We start from the raw sequence: 15,423 nt of genomic DNA on the forward strand, positions 1-15,423 counted from the left end.
CTTCCTTTCCCCGTTTACCTGTACTATCTCCAGCATCTCCTCGCGGCTGATGTAGCCATTCCCATCTAGGTCGTACATACTGAACGCCCACTTCAGTTTCTGCTCTAACTTCCCCCTTGATGTGACACTCAGAGCAATGATAAACTCCCGGAAATCTATAGTCCCATCACCATTTGTGTCAAATGTACGGAAAACATGCTCAGCAAACTTAGAGGCATCTCCATATGGGAAGAAGTTGGCATAGATCTTCTTGAACTCTTCCACATTAAGAATGCCGGAAGGACAGTCCTTCAGGAAGCCTTTATACCACTCCTGCAGCTCATGATCCGAGAACTCTGTATTCTCACGCAAGTCTTGCAGCATCTCTGGACGGAGCTTGCTGTTCTGCTTTCCCATTGCCTATATAAGTCACATAATAAAAAAATAGACACATTTTAGGTACCATCACATTAGAACATAATGAGACTAAAGGAAAGAATGTGAGAGCTAGGACAGGCCAAACAGAGGCTAGGAAGCAAGATTTCATTGTTCTGGTTAACTAGAAGGTGAGGCACATGGTACATTAAATTCATTCTTTATTTTTAATTTTAAAATTATTTGTAGCTAGACTGCAACAAGTCATGGTACAGTAAGGGGTTGATTAATAAACGTCTTGTTTACAAAGCCACAGATGATCAGCGGCTTTGACCAATGGATTTCAAAGGGCATTAGTAACTAATGCTTCTTTAGCATCATTGGTGGCTTTGTAAACCCAACGCTTAGTAAATCTACCCCTAAGGCTAGCCTGCAAGAACTATTAATGGTCTAGATGGTGGATCGCCCCTTTGAAGACATGTGAACTTTGAAACAAGAGCATAAGTGGAAGGTTTTGTATCAAGATTGTATTCACAATGCAAGTGTAACATCAATCCTCAGTCCTAGCCTCATACTCAGTCCTACCCTTGTACCTCATGAAGAAAGCTCCACTGACCTTTGGACCCTAGGGGGCTGATTCAAAGTTGCACGCAAGTCCACTTGGCAGACAGATCTCCAGATTATTAGCAACTGTGCATGCGTCACAGCCTGAATATTCTTCATACTTTTATAAGCAGGTGACTATTAGTGATGCGGCCACATAGATGTGGAGATCTGCATTTATTTACAAGCACGCAATGGGGCCGCAGATGTGCCCAAATTGCATGCAACACTGATTCAGACCCTTGGTCTTAAAATAGGGTCATTTACCGGGCATGTGTGTAAACCTCATAGAAACTTTAGTTCCTGTTTAACATTAAACAAACAGTTTTCCCTTTATGGATATTGATAAGGGAGAGGGGCGGTAGTAGCTTCTCACTTATGCTGGCCATACACGCTACAATTATCGGGACGATCCGCCCGATATAGGCGGATCGCTGCGATAATTGTAGCGTGGGGGGGGCGACCGAGGGTTAAATATTGCTCAGTCGGGCATGCTGGATTGTCCAGCATGCCCGTCCGATGCGATATTACCCGGTAATCTGTCGGCCGCATCGGGCAGTGTATGCCCAGAGCAGCCGACAGACAGACATTTCCTGTGTTCCTTCCTACGGAAGGAACAGGGAAATGTCTCCTCCCCCGGGGGCGGAGCGCGGATGTCGGGCTATACACTGTGAGATTTCTCTCACAGTGTATGCCGCGGACATCTGCGGCTGGCAGCCGGCCAGATAAAATGTCTGTCGGTCTGACAGACATTTTATCTGGCAGTGTATGCCCAGCATTACTGTGAGCAACAATGTACATAACTTAACATATTTAGGGGTCTATTCAGCAAGAGTGACTATGTTGCCCAGAATATTAATCGGGCAACATCGTCACAAGTTTTTATCAACTGTGATAATTTATTGCTGCTATTCAGCAATATTTTGTGCAGGGACAGCGGCTGCGGTAACACACTGTCCCTGCGATGTCACAGAAGGAATTGTTTTTGGGATGCTCAATCATGCGCTTGGGGATAGTCTCTGTCCCTGCTTGCGGTGACCGCCGACGTGGTAAGTACATCTCCAGCCTGTCCAAATTGATTGACATGTGTATACAGGCTTTATACTAGCCTATATACATGTATATTTATGTGTTTTTATATTTAACATTTATATATAAATGTTAAATATAATCGCCCATAAATATTCATGTTTACAGGCTAGCATAAATCCTGTATACTCGTCAATCACTTTCGGCAGGTTTAACATGCTCTAGTTGGATTTACGTGTCAACGGTCACCGAAAAGCAGAGACTGAGCGGTGTTACAAGATGCTGCAGGGACTTATGGGAAAATTTCCCTCTGTCCCTGCAGTTTTTGGGATAATTAAGTATTTTCTTCATATAACGCCATTCTGAGATGGTGTTATATAAAGTAAATATTTTTAGAGTGATTTAACACTTTTTGCTTTGCTGAATAGTAAAAATTATTAAAGCACTGTAGAGATCAATGGCTGATCCCTACAGTGCGGTACTCTGCGAGCAGGGAATTAATGGAGAAGATTCATTAATTATCTTCTCCATTATCCCATTGCTGAATAGGAGATTTACATAAAAAAAAATACAGAAATCATAGTTTCCGTATTTTTTATGTAAAAAAATCATTGCTGAATAGACCCCTTAAGAATGGAAGTCTACAAATAGGTGCAGGGATATAAAGGAGCAAGTCTAGGTCAAATATAATAATGGAGCGATGAAAAGTAAATCTAAATGTACTAAACAGGAATGTTACTTCACAAGCCGAAGGCCACAGTGCAAATCCTGAATAATGAGCGCGTAACAGGCAGGAATACAAAAAAAAAAAAATCCTTAATTTGCACTATAAAAACATCTTCAGATTGACAGGACTTCTGAATATCAAATTATACAGAACTGGATCCAAATATTTCCATTTCTTCTTTGTAAGAATCAATCCAATAAAGCTGACCATATTTCCAAAATGACTATAAAAAATACCAAACACACTCTATACAACTAGATCTAAAACATGTAACTGATGCAGAATGATATTAACCGATAATGGCTTTTAATTCAGCCAGAGGCATTTTTATTTTTTCTAAATGGATCTCTCCTTCAACCATGGGGGACACAGGGCCTGATTCAGAGCCGCTCGTGAGCGCACAGAGCTCGCAGTCGGCTCGATGTTTGGCCACTGCGCATGCGCCGTGTCCGGCGTGTGCATGCGCGAGCCCTGCCGAGCGACTGCAGTTCATTCGCTACGGGGCTCGCTGCAAGATGGGGCGGCTGTCGATGGTGCGTGACAGCTCGCCCAGTTTTGTAGGCGGATAGGGGGGGTGGCTGCACAAACGCAGGCGTTCCCTTAGGACCCTACCCTACCACAGGGTCTTGTCTCAAGGCCGATGGTCGCGATAATCGCGATGGTCTCCAGGCCGCTCACAACACCTGTGGGAGGTCTTCCACAGTTTTGCGAGCGCCAGGAGAAAAAAAAAAACCTGCCCACAGACCCTGCGAGCTGCCTGTGGCAGCGAGCGGGTCTGAATCAGGGCCACAGTGCGGTATAGGCAGTGGTGGAAGAGCCTGGCACTTTAAGAAATAATAAAAGTGACTTCTCCTCCTCCATGCCCTGACTAGCTACATTTTTTCTGAGTACCCATGTGTGTTTTTACTTTCTCTTCGCCCAGACAGCCTTTGAGGATGCGGTTAATGCGTTCCATCACAGGCCAGAATCCAGGATTCCTGAGCTCCATTGCGCAGTGGAGTCCCGACTTACCACCAGACACTAGCTTGGCCGGGTAAGTAGCCTCCCATCTCTGACAGATCCTCTAGTTAAGTTGCAACTGGTCCCATTATTCAATTTCAGGAATCAGGCTAGCGGCGGATGTTGAGACAACCCCTGTTGGGTAGATGGGGGCACAGGAGGCAGACCTTTTGGATTAGTGATTGCCCTCTTTATGGAGGCCTTGGCGAGAGGGTCAATCCATGTATTCTCCTCCCCTCGAATGGACCTCCCTGCTGGCCAAACCCACCAATTCTTCCCGCCTCAGACACTGGATGGAGCTATAACACATCATTTCTGCCTCCTTGGGATTGTTTAAATGCTCCTACCCACCACCGCTCTAGTTTAGTTTTAGTTCTTTGCTAGCTCTGTGAGGGGTTACATTTCTGCAGAGTAGTGTATTTTTGTTACCCTTCAGTTTTTAAAACTATGTCTGGGAAGGGAAACTCCGCTGGGGGAAGCAACTCTTACATTTAGAGTAAGCATACACATTAAAGCAAAACTCTCTAATGCATGTTTTACTATTTCGGCTGCTCACTCCTGCTATCTATTAAGACTGGATTAGATTAGTGTCTACAGAGACTGTCTGTTCCCAGGATTTGGCTTGTTTGGTTCAGGGTCTGGTTCCCGGTCTCCTCCTCCTTGCAGAGGACACACAAACATTAGCTGCCTGCAATCCGTAGATCATGGAAAGCTTCTACCGCCGATCTCTTCTCAGCAGAAGAGGACATTTTGAAAGATTCAGAAATCATCCCCTATTTTGGATGAAGATTCTGTTAATATACAGGAAGTTGGATCCTATGAAGGAAGAGGCTCCACTGGGGCAGTTAAGCAGGTCCTCCATATTCAGGACTCGGAGCACCCAGACGTTGGGATTCTTTTCTTTTCAAGCATAAGAAAAGACAGGTGGTGACTTTTCCTTCTTCTCCACAGTTGGAAGATATATTTTCTGAAGCTTAGAGTCATCAACCTGTGGATCCTCCCATTACACGTTGGTCTAAGAAAACCACTATCATGGTGCCGGGATCGGCATCACTTTAGCACCTGGTTGTCTGCATACTTTAGCTGAATTACAGTATATACATTTTACACACTTGCAACCAGAGATGCTAGTTTCAGACGTAAGGCGTTGTGAGCTGCTTCAGAGCATTCCCTCCTGTGAGGATAGATTTGGAGCATCCTCCATGGTTGAATGAGAAATTGGAATTTTTGTACCTGTAAAATTATTTTCTCTGATGCCACAGGGTACACTGGACGCCTTACCAGTGCTCTGCTTTTCCGCCCTCTGGTTTGTGGTTGGCTGATTTTCGAATTCTTTGTTTTCCTCTCATTTTTCGCTACTCGGTCTCTCTCTCTTTTTTTATCCTTAGAAAATACCTGCGCTAGTTTAGTCCGATGCTGGTTATAGGGGAATTATTATTATTATATTTTATTTATAAGGCGCCACAAGTGGTCCGCAGCGCCGTACATACAGTAAAGGGTACACAGAACATTACAATACAGTAACCAAAGTATAAACAGAACACAAGTAACAATTAGCAACACAATTCTCCATACACAGTACAGCTCTGAAGGTGAAGGCTGTCATAGAAGTGCTAGAGAAGAAGGCTGTGAGACAGTGGGGAGGAGGACCCTGCTCCTAGGAGCTTACAATCTAGGGGAGGGGGGGGAGACAGACAGATGACATGAGGCATGAGTGTGTAGAGGAGGACCTGAGTGCAGGAAGTAAGCAAGGTAGAGATGGCTGAGGCGGGCAGGACAGAGACCTGGTAATATGGTTATGTGGTGGAAGGGTATGCTTTGATGAACAGGTGGGTTTTCAGTGCACGTTTGAAGCTCTGCAAGGTCGGGGAGAGCCTAATCGAGCGAGGGATTCCAGTGGAGGGGGGCTGCACGGGCAAAATCTTGGATACGAGCATGAGATGAAGTAACCAGGGTGGAGGAGAGGTAACAGTCATTGGCAGACCGAAGTGAGCGGGAGGGAGTATGTAAGGAGATGAGGTTGGAGATGTAGGGAGCAGTGGAGTTAGAAAGGGCCTTGTATGTGAAGGTGAGGAGTTTGAAGAGGATTCTGTAGGGGAATGGGAGCCAGTGCAGGTTTTGGCAGAGGGGAGCAACAGAAGTGGAACGTCGGAAGAGGAAGAAAAGTCTACCTGCGGCATTGAGAACAGACTGGAGGGGGGCAAGATGGCAATCCCACATCGGTTTTCCACCCCATTTTCCTGTACGAGGACGGGCTCAGAGGTTATGCTTTTTTGGGGAAGATGGGAACCCACACAATTTTTTATAACCCTTTATGAAAAGCTATAGCATACAGAAACCTGCACAGATCACACAGATTCTGCACAACACATTACTTTGCAGGTTTTTTTATTTCAGCCAAATACAACTCAACTCACACACGATCAATTAAGATGCCATAGACCATCAGAAAACACGATTCAGTCAAACACTATTCTTAAGCTGGGCATCCACTATACAATTTTCTGTCAGATATCTGTCCATTCTGGCTGGTTGGAATGAAAACCTGGTAATGTATGGGAGCTAATGACAATGTCCATTTGCTCACAAACACTGAAAACAGACAAAAATGGTTGTTCAGACAAATTGGTTAAAACTAGGGATGTGCAGGCTCGGATAGGTTCGAGTTTGCACGTTGAGTTCGGATTTTTCCCTCAAAAAAAACGGAACTCAGAAAGAGGCAAAACGTCATCTTGCATGGACGAACATCATCATTCCTGGACTTTTGTTGGTACTGTACATTTATGAATGGTACTGTATATTTAAGCAGTATTCCAGCACTTAGGGCCTGATTCAGTAAGGATCGCTATTGCGATCACAATAGCGATAATGCAGTCTCACGCAAAGATATGCTAATGATTGCAATCGCAATGCCATCGCAGCCTAACATAAGGAGGCCCCCTTTACCTTACACCAGTGGTTCTCAAACTCGGTCCTCAGGACCCCACACAGTTCACTTTTTCCAGGTCACCCAGCAGGTGCACAGGTGTGTTCATTACTCACTAACACATTTTAAAAGATCTACAGGTGGAGCTAATTATTTCACTTGCAATTCTGTAAGGATACCTGGAAAACATGCACTGTTTGGGGCCCTGAGGACAGAGTTTGAGAACCTGTGCCTTACACACATCTGTAATACTTAGCAAGACTGCGAAACCATCGATAACATCGAGTACCATCGCAGCCTCACTTACACTTGCACAAGGTCTGACCTTACTCAGAAATTGCTAACCTCATCGCACGCAGTGAAAGTCCAAGATGCATACGGCATTGCAGTGGCTAATTTATGCACAGCCCTGTAACGGCGTTCAAACACACTGGCACGCCTGCGTTTTGCTGACCACCCCCCCGTCACCACCTCCAAACGGTACTTCCTGTAAATCACTCTGCGATGGGTCTGTGTGGTCACTGCTATCACAGTTACGATCGCAGTGGAGTCTACGCGCACTGCGATGTGTATGCAGAACGCAACAATCAGCCGATTCAGTACGTAATCGCAGTTGCGATCGGTTGTGAATCAGGCCCTTAGTCCAGATTTACTCAGGAGCTGCTCAAACTGGAACATCTCTGTTTAGTGCTTCTTTTTTGCCATTCTATCACCACAGGGTACTCAACATTAGCTTGTTTGTAAATTATTACAATGACCATAAAAACAAATCAAAACTATAGCGCGAGCTGTAGTGTGAACGATCAGTGCTCAGATATTTCCATAGCCCAGGGATGTACTTTGTGTGCTTTCTCCAGCAGTTCCATCCATTTTGCCTACCAACAGGGCAATTCAATTTGGAGCGAAAAGTCAGTTTTTGCGATAATTTCGCACCGATGACATCATTTTCGCTGGTTTTGGTTTTACACCGTATTCAATTTCAAAGACTTTTCGCAGGTTCGAAAAGTCTTTGAAAAAAAACGGGGATAACTTTCCACCACTGAATAGGTGGCGAAAATAAGTGCAGAATTGGGGTTTAGGGGTGCAGGCTTAAAAAAAATAGCCTGCACCCCTGGGAATTACATTTTAAAATAAACTGTGTCAAAAAAAGTTAAAAAAAAATAAAATAGGGACACCCCAAAAAAATTATTTAAAATTTGGGGTGGAAAAAAAAATGGGAAAAAAAGTGTTCAAAAGGGAAATAGGTTCAGGGCTATTCTGCAAATATGCGGCAGGTGTTTTCTAGAATAGGTTATTAGCGGCAGGTGCATATTTGCAGAATTTTTAAATAAAGACTTTAGGTTAGGGACTTAAATATATGCTAGTACCCATTTTCATGTACCCCAAATTTGATGGGTAAAAAACGAAAAAAAACGAAAAAAAACAAAAAACCTAAGTGCTCTTCTGCAACACTTCTTCAATGTCGGGAAAAAAAACACCTGCAGCCGCTATTTAAAACCCCAACTTTCATTTGCAGGCTAAAACGGGGGGTACCCATAGTGATCCCCCATTTTTTACAGCTTTAGGGGGGTCCTACAATTTATTCCAGGAAAATTTCATTTTTTTTCGCCGATCCTACTTCGCCGGGTCCTGTTTTCGTAGCTTTTAAATTGATTAAGGTGATAAAGCGGGCGCGCGCCCGATACTTAATCCCAGGAAAATCTCCGATGTGGAGCGCAAAGTCCAGCACGGACTTTTCGCTCCCATATTGAATACCCCTCCAAGTGTGACAATGTTGCTGGACCTTTGCCACTTTAGCTCTTATCAGCTGACCAATGCATTTTGGGTATATTCACATTTAAAACAGCGTAATCGGAGCAGTTTTGCTCATTCTAAACGCATTTTGTTTTTACTTCACTACAATGTGGAAAGATTGCTTTCTGGTTTCTCCAATACATACCAAAAATCGAAGTCTTCCAGATCTTACTTACAGTATGTTCTTCCATATCTTACTTACAGTATGTTCTTCCATATCTTACAGTATGTTCACGTTTGCCCGGTTCTGGTGAGTGGTGAACGCTACTTTCTTACAACAGCAGATCTTTAATCAGATACCTCTGTCACCAAACAGGTGAAAATGCCACAGGTGTCATAGGTTAATTTGCTCTCATCAAGAATTAACCCTAGTGTGTATGTGTGTGAGCATGTGGTAGGGAATATAGATTGTAAGCTCCACTGGGGCAGGGACTGATGTGAATGGGCATATATTCTCTGTAAAGTGCTGTGGTATATGTGTGCACTATATAAATAACTGGTAATATATAAACCAGCAAAATATTTCAGCAATAGACAACAGGGGTCACTTTAATTAGATGCGAGGGGGGTGAGCTGCCGTTGTAACCGCAACTCGCCCCCCTCGTGGCCCAATCCCGCCTCGTACTCGTGGGGCTACAAACAAAAATGTGCGAGTACGTTGGTACCGTAAGTGCAGCATATAGCTGCACTTACTCCTGGCCATGACTAATTTGCATCTAATTGAATAGACTCTAAATAATGGAGGAGATGCATTCATGGCTGATCAATTTATTTATTGTGTTACATATTCAACATGTTTCACAGATGAGTTGCAAAGTTTATGTATAAAAAAGGCAGCAAATCTGGCAGCAATCCAACTTTCACTGAGCTGTCAATTATCATCCTGACTGGAACAAGAAGCATAGTAAGCAGAAGAATTCTGCAATATCCAGAGTATCTAAATATAGAGCATTATGCTAATTATACAATGTAAGTGCTACCTTAATAAAGTTAACATTTTTATTGTTACTTTTTATCAAGACAACAGTTAACACTGGTAAACCCTCTACAAATAGGGGTTCATTTTAAGCCAACTATACATGTGTTTATATTGCCTAGAAAAAAAATCATGTAAACCAGTGTTTAGCGAACGTTTTTGGGCTGTAGCACCCTTGGTTCCATAAAGTCATTCAAGCACCACCCACCCATCAAGGCCACTGGTGAAAACTAATTATTCAAGACTGATAAAAGTTTTTATAGCATATAGTATATGAACAATGGCCCTGATTCAGAGCCGGACGCTCTGACAGAGCGCTCGCTCTGAATCAGGGCCGTCCCTGCTCCTTTTTGGAGCGGCCTCCTGGCCGCTCGCATAGCTGTTGCGAGCGGCCAAAATGATGGTCGCGATGGTCAAGACCATCGCGACCATCGGGCTTGCGACGAGACCCTGCGGTAGGGTCTCGCTGCTGCAAGCCCAGGAGTGCTTTTGGTTCTATCAGAGCCAAAAGCACTCCCACTGACATCACTAAAGGGGGCGTGCTGTCAATCACCATCAACAGCACGCCCCCTTTGGTGCGAGCCCCTTAATGACGGCTAGGCCGTCGTTATTCGGGTCTCGCGCATGCGCACTTGGGCACCATCGTCCCGCTTGCAAGCGCTCAGCGCTCGCGAGCGGGTCTGAATCAGGCCCAATATGTATACTTTTTTGTATAGTATATACTCTAGTTTGAAACTCTCAGTCACTGTTCCTGCCCTTAAAGGATTATTCTACCCTTCCCAGTAAGGGGTAAATTTACTAAGAATCTTGCCTGGCTCGTGTTTGTCTGAGATTAAACACATATAGGCACAAACATTCACAGGGGTTTTTTTTTTTTTTTTGGTAATACGGGAATTTACTAAGCTCCAGTGTTTGTCAGAATCGTGTTTTCAGATGGTGTATGTGATTATTCCTACCTGTATTTCATCCCCTTGTTTCCCTAACCTAGCCTAATGCTGGCCATACACTAGTACGACCAGCATAAGATGCGATTCATCATAAGTTTTCCCTTGAACTCTCTGGCAGCGCCCTGGCAGTCCCGGCCGTACTATTGACAAACGATGTATATACGATCTCATGATACGATCGATCTGCAGCTTAGGAGGGAAGGTCATTGAAAGAACACACACTTCTTCAAAATGTAACTCAAATGACGCCGGTCGGACGCACGATGCATCGCATACACAAATACACGGCACGATCCGCATATGCTTATGATAGATAATATGGGCTGCACATCTGATCATACGATACGTTTTAAGAGCGGCGGGAGCGAGCATCGGATCGTATCCTACCTAAATACTACACGTTTTCAACACAATTCATCGTACGACGCGTCTAAAATCAGGCAATCGGCCCGAAATCATGCTAGTGTATGGCCAGCATAACACTCCCGAACAAGCAGCCTGCACATATCAGTGAGATACATGCAGGCTGCTTGTGTGTAATAAAGAATAAAAGAAAGGGATAATTTAAAAAACTAAAAAAAGATGCGGGGTTCCCCCCTCAAACATAACCAGCCCTGGGCTCCTCTAAAAATATGGCGCACAACACGTGTAGGGGTTCCCCTATATTTAATAAACCAACACTGGGCTCTGTGAGCCAGTCCTGGTTTTAAAAATACGGGGAAAATATGGCGTGGGGGGCCCCATATTTTTAAAACCAGCACCGGACTCAAACTAGACAAGGTGTAAAGCCACCCCAGATAAAGCATTAACACCCCAAACTAGTCAGCCCAGGGATCTCAGGGGAGGTGGGGAACCCCCCAATAAGGGGGTCCGCCCTATCCTGAGCACCTCTGGCCTAGTCTGAAGCCCGGGCTCTTCCCTGCACCCCTGGCCGGTGAGTGTGAATAATATATGGCTACTATTGTTTTTACAGTGGGACTACAGGTGTCAAAGTGACTGCCCTTTGGCACTTGTGGAACTACAAGTGCCAGCAGGAGGCTTGCATAGGAACCCCCACTGTAAAAAACAATAGTAAAAAACCACAGTAAAATTATATTACACACTAAACACACACATACTTACCTTCTCCCCAGTGATCGGTCCCCTTGTCCAGTAGTCATACAAGGTTTTCCATAAATAAATAAATACTCACATACCTCCTGGCGCAGGTCGGTCCTCTTCTCCAGTAGAGTCCCGGCCATAGCAAAAGAAAAAAAAAAGGAGTTACCCGACCACGGACACTGAAGAGATCTCTTCCCTGGTAAATGACAGAGCTCTTGTCGGTTACTTTATTTGCCGGGCCGCCAGCCAGTCAGCGGCCACTCTAGAGTAAGTGGCCGTTGATTGACAGCCATGCGGCTTACAGCCAAAAGCGGCCCCTTACTCTCGAGCGGCCTGCGATTAGCAGGTGGCCTGGCAACTGACGGAAACCACCCAGTCTCCGTCATTTACCAGAGAAGAGATGTATGTTTGTAGATGTAGTTGTATTTTCTGGTGCATTTTAACTTCGGATTCGCCCATGTTCACCTCTAAGAATACAGAAAATACACCCATTTTTGCTTAAATTCCCGCATTTGCATTCACGGAAGTATTTTGCCATTTTTACAATCTCGGACAAACACAGAGCTTAGTAAAGTTACTCCTAGGAGAGCATTTCTTTATGCACACTGACTAATAATGATAAGCAGTGTGGATTGGATGGTGCATAGTACCGTAGACCCTCAGATATATTCTCTATGTCCTACATCTATTCCCTGACTAGATAAGCTATAGATTTAGATCACAGGTGGTCTGGCCAAGTGGAGAGAAATATTCCCCACATTAGAACTATCTACAATTGTACCAGCTTGTGTATGATTAAATAAACAGTTTTCACATCATATGCCGAAATGCATTAGAAGATCTTACATAGGGCCTAATATAGCCCCAGTTTATATAATGTTTCGCAAAGAGGACTCCCCTGATTCTAATTGCTATAAATGTGGTTAAATTGATGGCAATATTCTTTATCGCTAATGGACTTGATCGAAAATTGTTAATTTTGGGGATAAATATATTATATTACACATACTTTAAATACTCCATTGTTGTTACTTAAGAATGGGCTTTTTTTAGTTCCCGTCTGTTACTGACCAAAATAGCAGCAGCAAAGGAAAACTATTGTCTCAGTGGAAGGTAAGTATTGCTGTACTACTGCCTAGTATATCCCCAGCGTCTTTTTTCCTTCCTTTTCCTTTATCCCTGATTTTTTCCTCTTACTTTACCTGTTCATTTACTTCTAGTGGATTCCCTAGTGGCTTGCTGCTATATACTCAGAGGAAGAGTGTGAACCTATGGCGCCAATAGCATGTGCATGCTAAGGCACCCCCCTTCCCCACACATAGCATTCCTTAGTCAAAATCTATATAATTGGCTAAAATATCTGTCCCTTACATGCCCAATGAGAGGCAGATGTTCCTCCTCCCTCTGCCCGCTCTCTGTATAGTGAGCTATGCCTTCACACACTGAAGAAAAAGAGGGAGCCGCTACAATCCCCTGCACACCACAGAGGACCCAGAGAGTAAACCCCATCTCAGCAACACTAGGAGCATGGAAGAGCAGGGTAGGACCCCTAAAGTCTATGCGACAGCATGAAGATAACAGTAAGTCTCAATAGGACCCAGGCAGTGGTGCCCCGTGGGGATGGCAACCCATAAACTTCAAGCCTTGTCCAGCAAGCATCAATCAAGCACAAGAGGCCACCGGCAAAGTGAGTGAGCCATGGAAGAGCAGCAGTGAATGAGCTGGGCGAGTGGTTATATGCCTGTGATATAGGGCTGTGAGGCCACACATCCCAGGGAAAAGAGGGAGAGAAACAAGAGAAAAGGGCAGAAAGTGAGATAGTAGGAACATGAAAGAGGGGTAGAGACACACAGGGGAAAGACAGAAAGAGAGGGAGGGAGGCAGACAGAAATTGTTGCAAGACAGGGCAGAGAGAGAGATGGAAAAAGACAGGGATAGAGTAAGAGACGGGAGAAGAGAGGTAGAGAGACTAGCCACCCGACTGACTGGTATAAACTACTAGTTTTAGATAAACACATATACAAACAGGCTAGCACAGTACTTTCTGCATCTATACATACCAACCAAAATTATACAGCTCTGTAGGATATATAAGAAATAAAGTACACTTAAAATGTTTCATCTTCAACAATATGTGGCGCAACACCTCTAAAACTTTCAACAGTATGGGGAGTAACGAGACAATTTAATTATATATTGAGACAGATAAGTGGTGGAATAACCTTGTAAAATACGTTAATCCCACACAACCTGTAATGTAGGCAGAAAATTACATGAAAATTTTAAAAAATAAAAATAAAATGCATTGTTATAAAAGGAAATGTGACCCAGGCCATAGCCACAAGTTTAGAAATGATTGTATAGTGACCAATTATATATGGTACACTGTGTAAGTAGTTATCTAGACTCACACTAACCTATGACACACACTAGTGCCCGGTGGAGACACACTGGAACGCAGATTTGGACCTGCACCAGGTGCAAGAAGTCATGACACAGAAGAAACCAGGACCTTCCTTTAGCGGCAAGAGCACAGCCCCTGAGACGCTATTGACTGAGGTGGGAGAGCGATAAGGCACACAGCAGCCAGTCAATCAGTGCACTCAATCAACTGTGGGAACGGAAAGAAGGCAGGTAATGTGTCGACCAATGGAATGCGCCCTCTTGCCGGCTATGTATTCTGAATGGATGATAGGGGGGGGGGGGGGGGGGATCTTGCAACGCTTCCCTGTCACTTCTGCTATAATCTGCTGGGGATAAGAGAACTGTCCGCTGGGGTCTGTTAACTGTATGAAAAAAAAAAAATAGTATTAATGCGCCCAGAACGGCGTCCTCCAACCAACCTGGCGCCCGGAGCGTGAGCTCCACCAGCTCCATCCTCACCACGCCCCTGTACATACTTAAATCTTTTATGATGTTCTGCACACATGTAATAGCGTGTGTGGCAATCATTTAACCAGTTGCCTGGGCTTTCCGTGACATGGTCGCATCTGATGCAACAGTGTCAGAAACACCTTCAGCATCTGCTGAAAAGTAATTTTCCAGCAGCCTCCAGACTCAGCCCGCCCGGCCACCTCTCTGGTTGCCACAGCAACCTCCTGCTGCCGGAGTACGGAAGGGTACTAAAAGGATCGCCCATCCGCAGCTGCAGGAAGACAATCTTCCTGCAGCCCGGACTCAGGGAAGCTACGGCTTACCTTCTCTCCCCCTGGCTATAGTCACTACCGCGGTGGCGGCTGCAATCGGCAATCCTAATAAGATCAACCACCAGCCTGGGCTGGCTGCATTGCAGCAGCCCCACCTCCCCCTGCTCTCTCCCCCACACAGACAACAGTGGGGGGGAATTCAATTCAGTGCGATGTAGAATAGCTGGGGGAGGGAGCTCCTGCAGCTATTCAATACAACGTGCTGTTTGTGTGGGCAAAGGATTTCTTCTCGCACCCCCCTAGGGATGCGAGGAGAAATACGACAAAAGTTCTGGGCATGCAGCTGTTTGCCGGTTTAGCGCGGTGCTAACAGCCGCGCGCCCAGCACTTTAGTCAGAGAATGCCGGTTACCGCACCCTAACACCCAGGTTAAGTCGCGAGAACCGGCATTCTCTGACTTACCTGCTTCCCGACAAGGCACACAGCGCATTGAATTGAATAGCTGCGGGAACTCCCTCCCACGGCTATTAATCATCACTCTGAATTGAATTCCCCCAGTGAGTCATGAGTGTTTCTTAGAATAAAATACTTTACAGGGTATTATTTTTTCCAAAACGGTCCTGAAAATCAAGATGATGGAATTTTTTTAAATTAACCCCTGGTTCAGTATAATTTTATTAATTTGCATGTTTGTTATTAAAATTATACTTAATCAGGTTTATAGGAATTATGTACACAAGTTAATAAATTAAAAAAAAAAAAAAAAAAAAAGACAGTTTTGGGGATTTTTTGGGAAAAAAAATCTACCTGGTTTTGCCTTT

General features: G+C 44.5%; 1 protein-coding gene across 1 annotated transcript in view; it reads right to left on the reverse strand.

The window, feature by feature from the left end:
* The window catches only part of HPCA (hippocalcin), a 39,480-nt gene that overhangs the window by 8,070 nt on the left and 15,987 nt on the right, over positions 1-15,423 (reverse strand). Inside the window, exon 2 of the mRNA XM_088451208.1 lies at positions 19-399. Within this exon, the coding sequence (XP_088307334.1) occupies positions 19-396 (378 nt within the window). The 5' untranslated portion in view covers positions 397-399. The remainder of the gene's footprint in view (positions 1-18; positions 400-15,423) is intronic.

Source organism: Taudactylus pleione, unplaced genomic scaffold (genome assembly GCF_031769625.1).
Source record: "Taudactylus pleione unplaced genomic scaffold, aTauple2 ptg000541l, whole genome shotgun sequence".
Taxonomy (NCBI): Eukaryota; Metazoa; Chordata; class Amphibia; order Anura; family Myobatrachidae; genus Taudactylus; species Taudactylus pleione.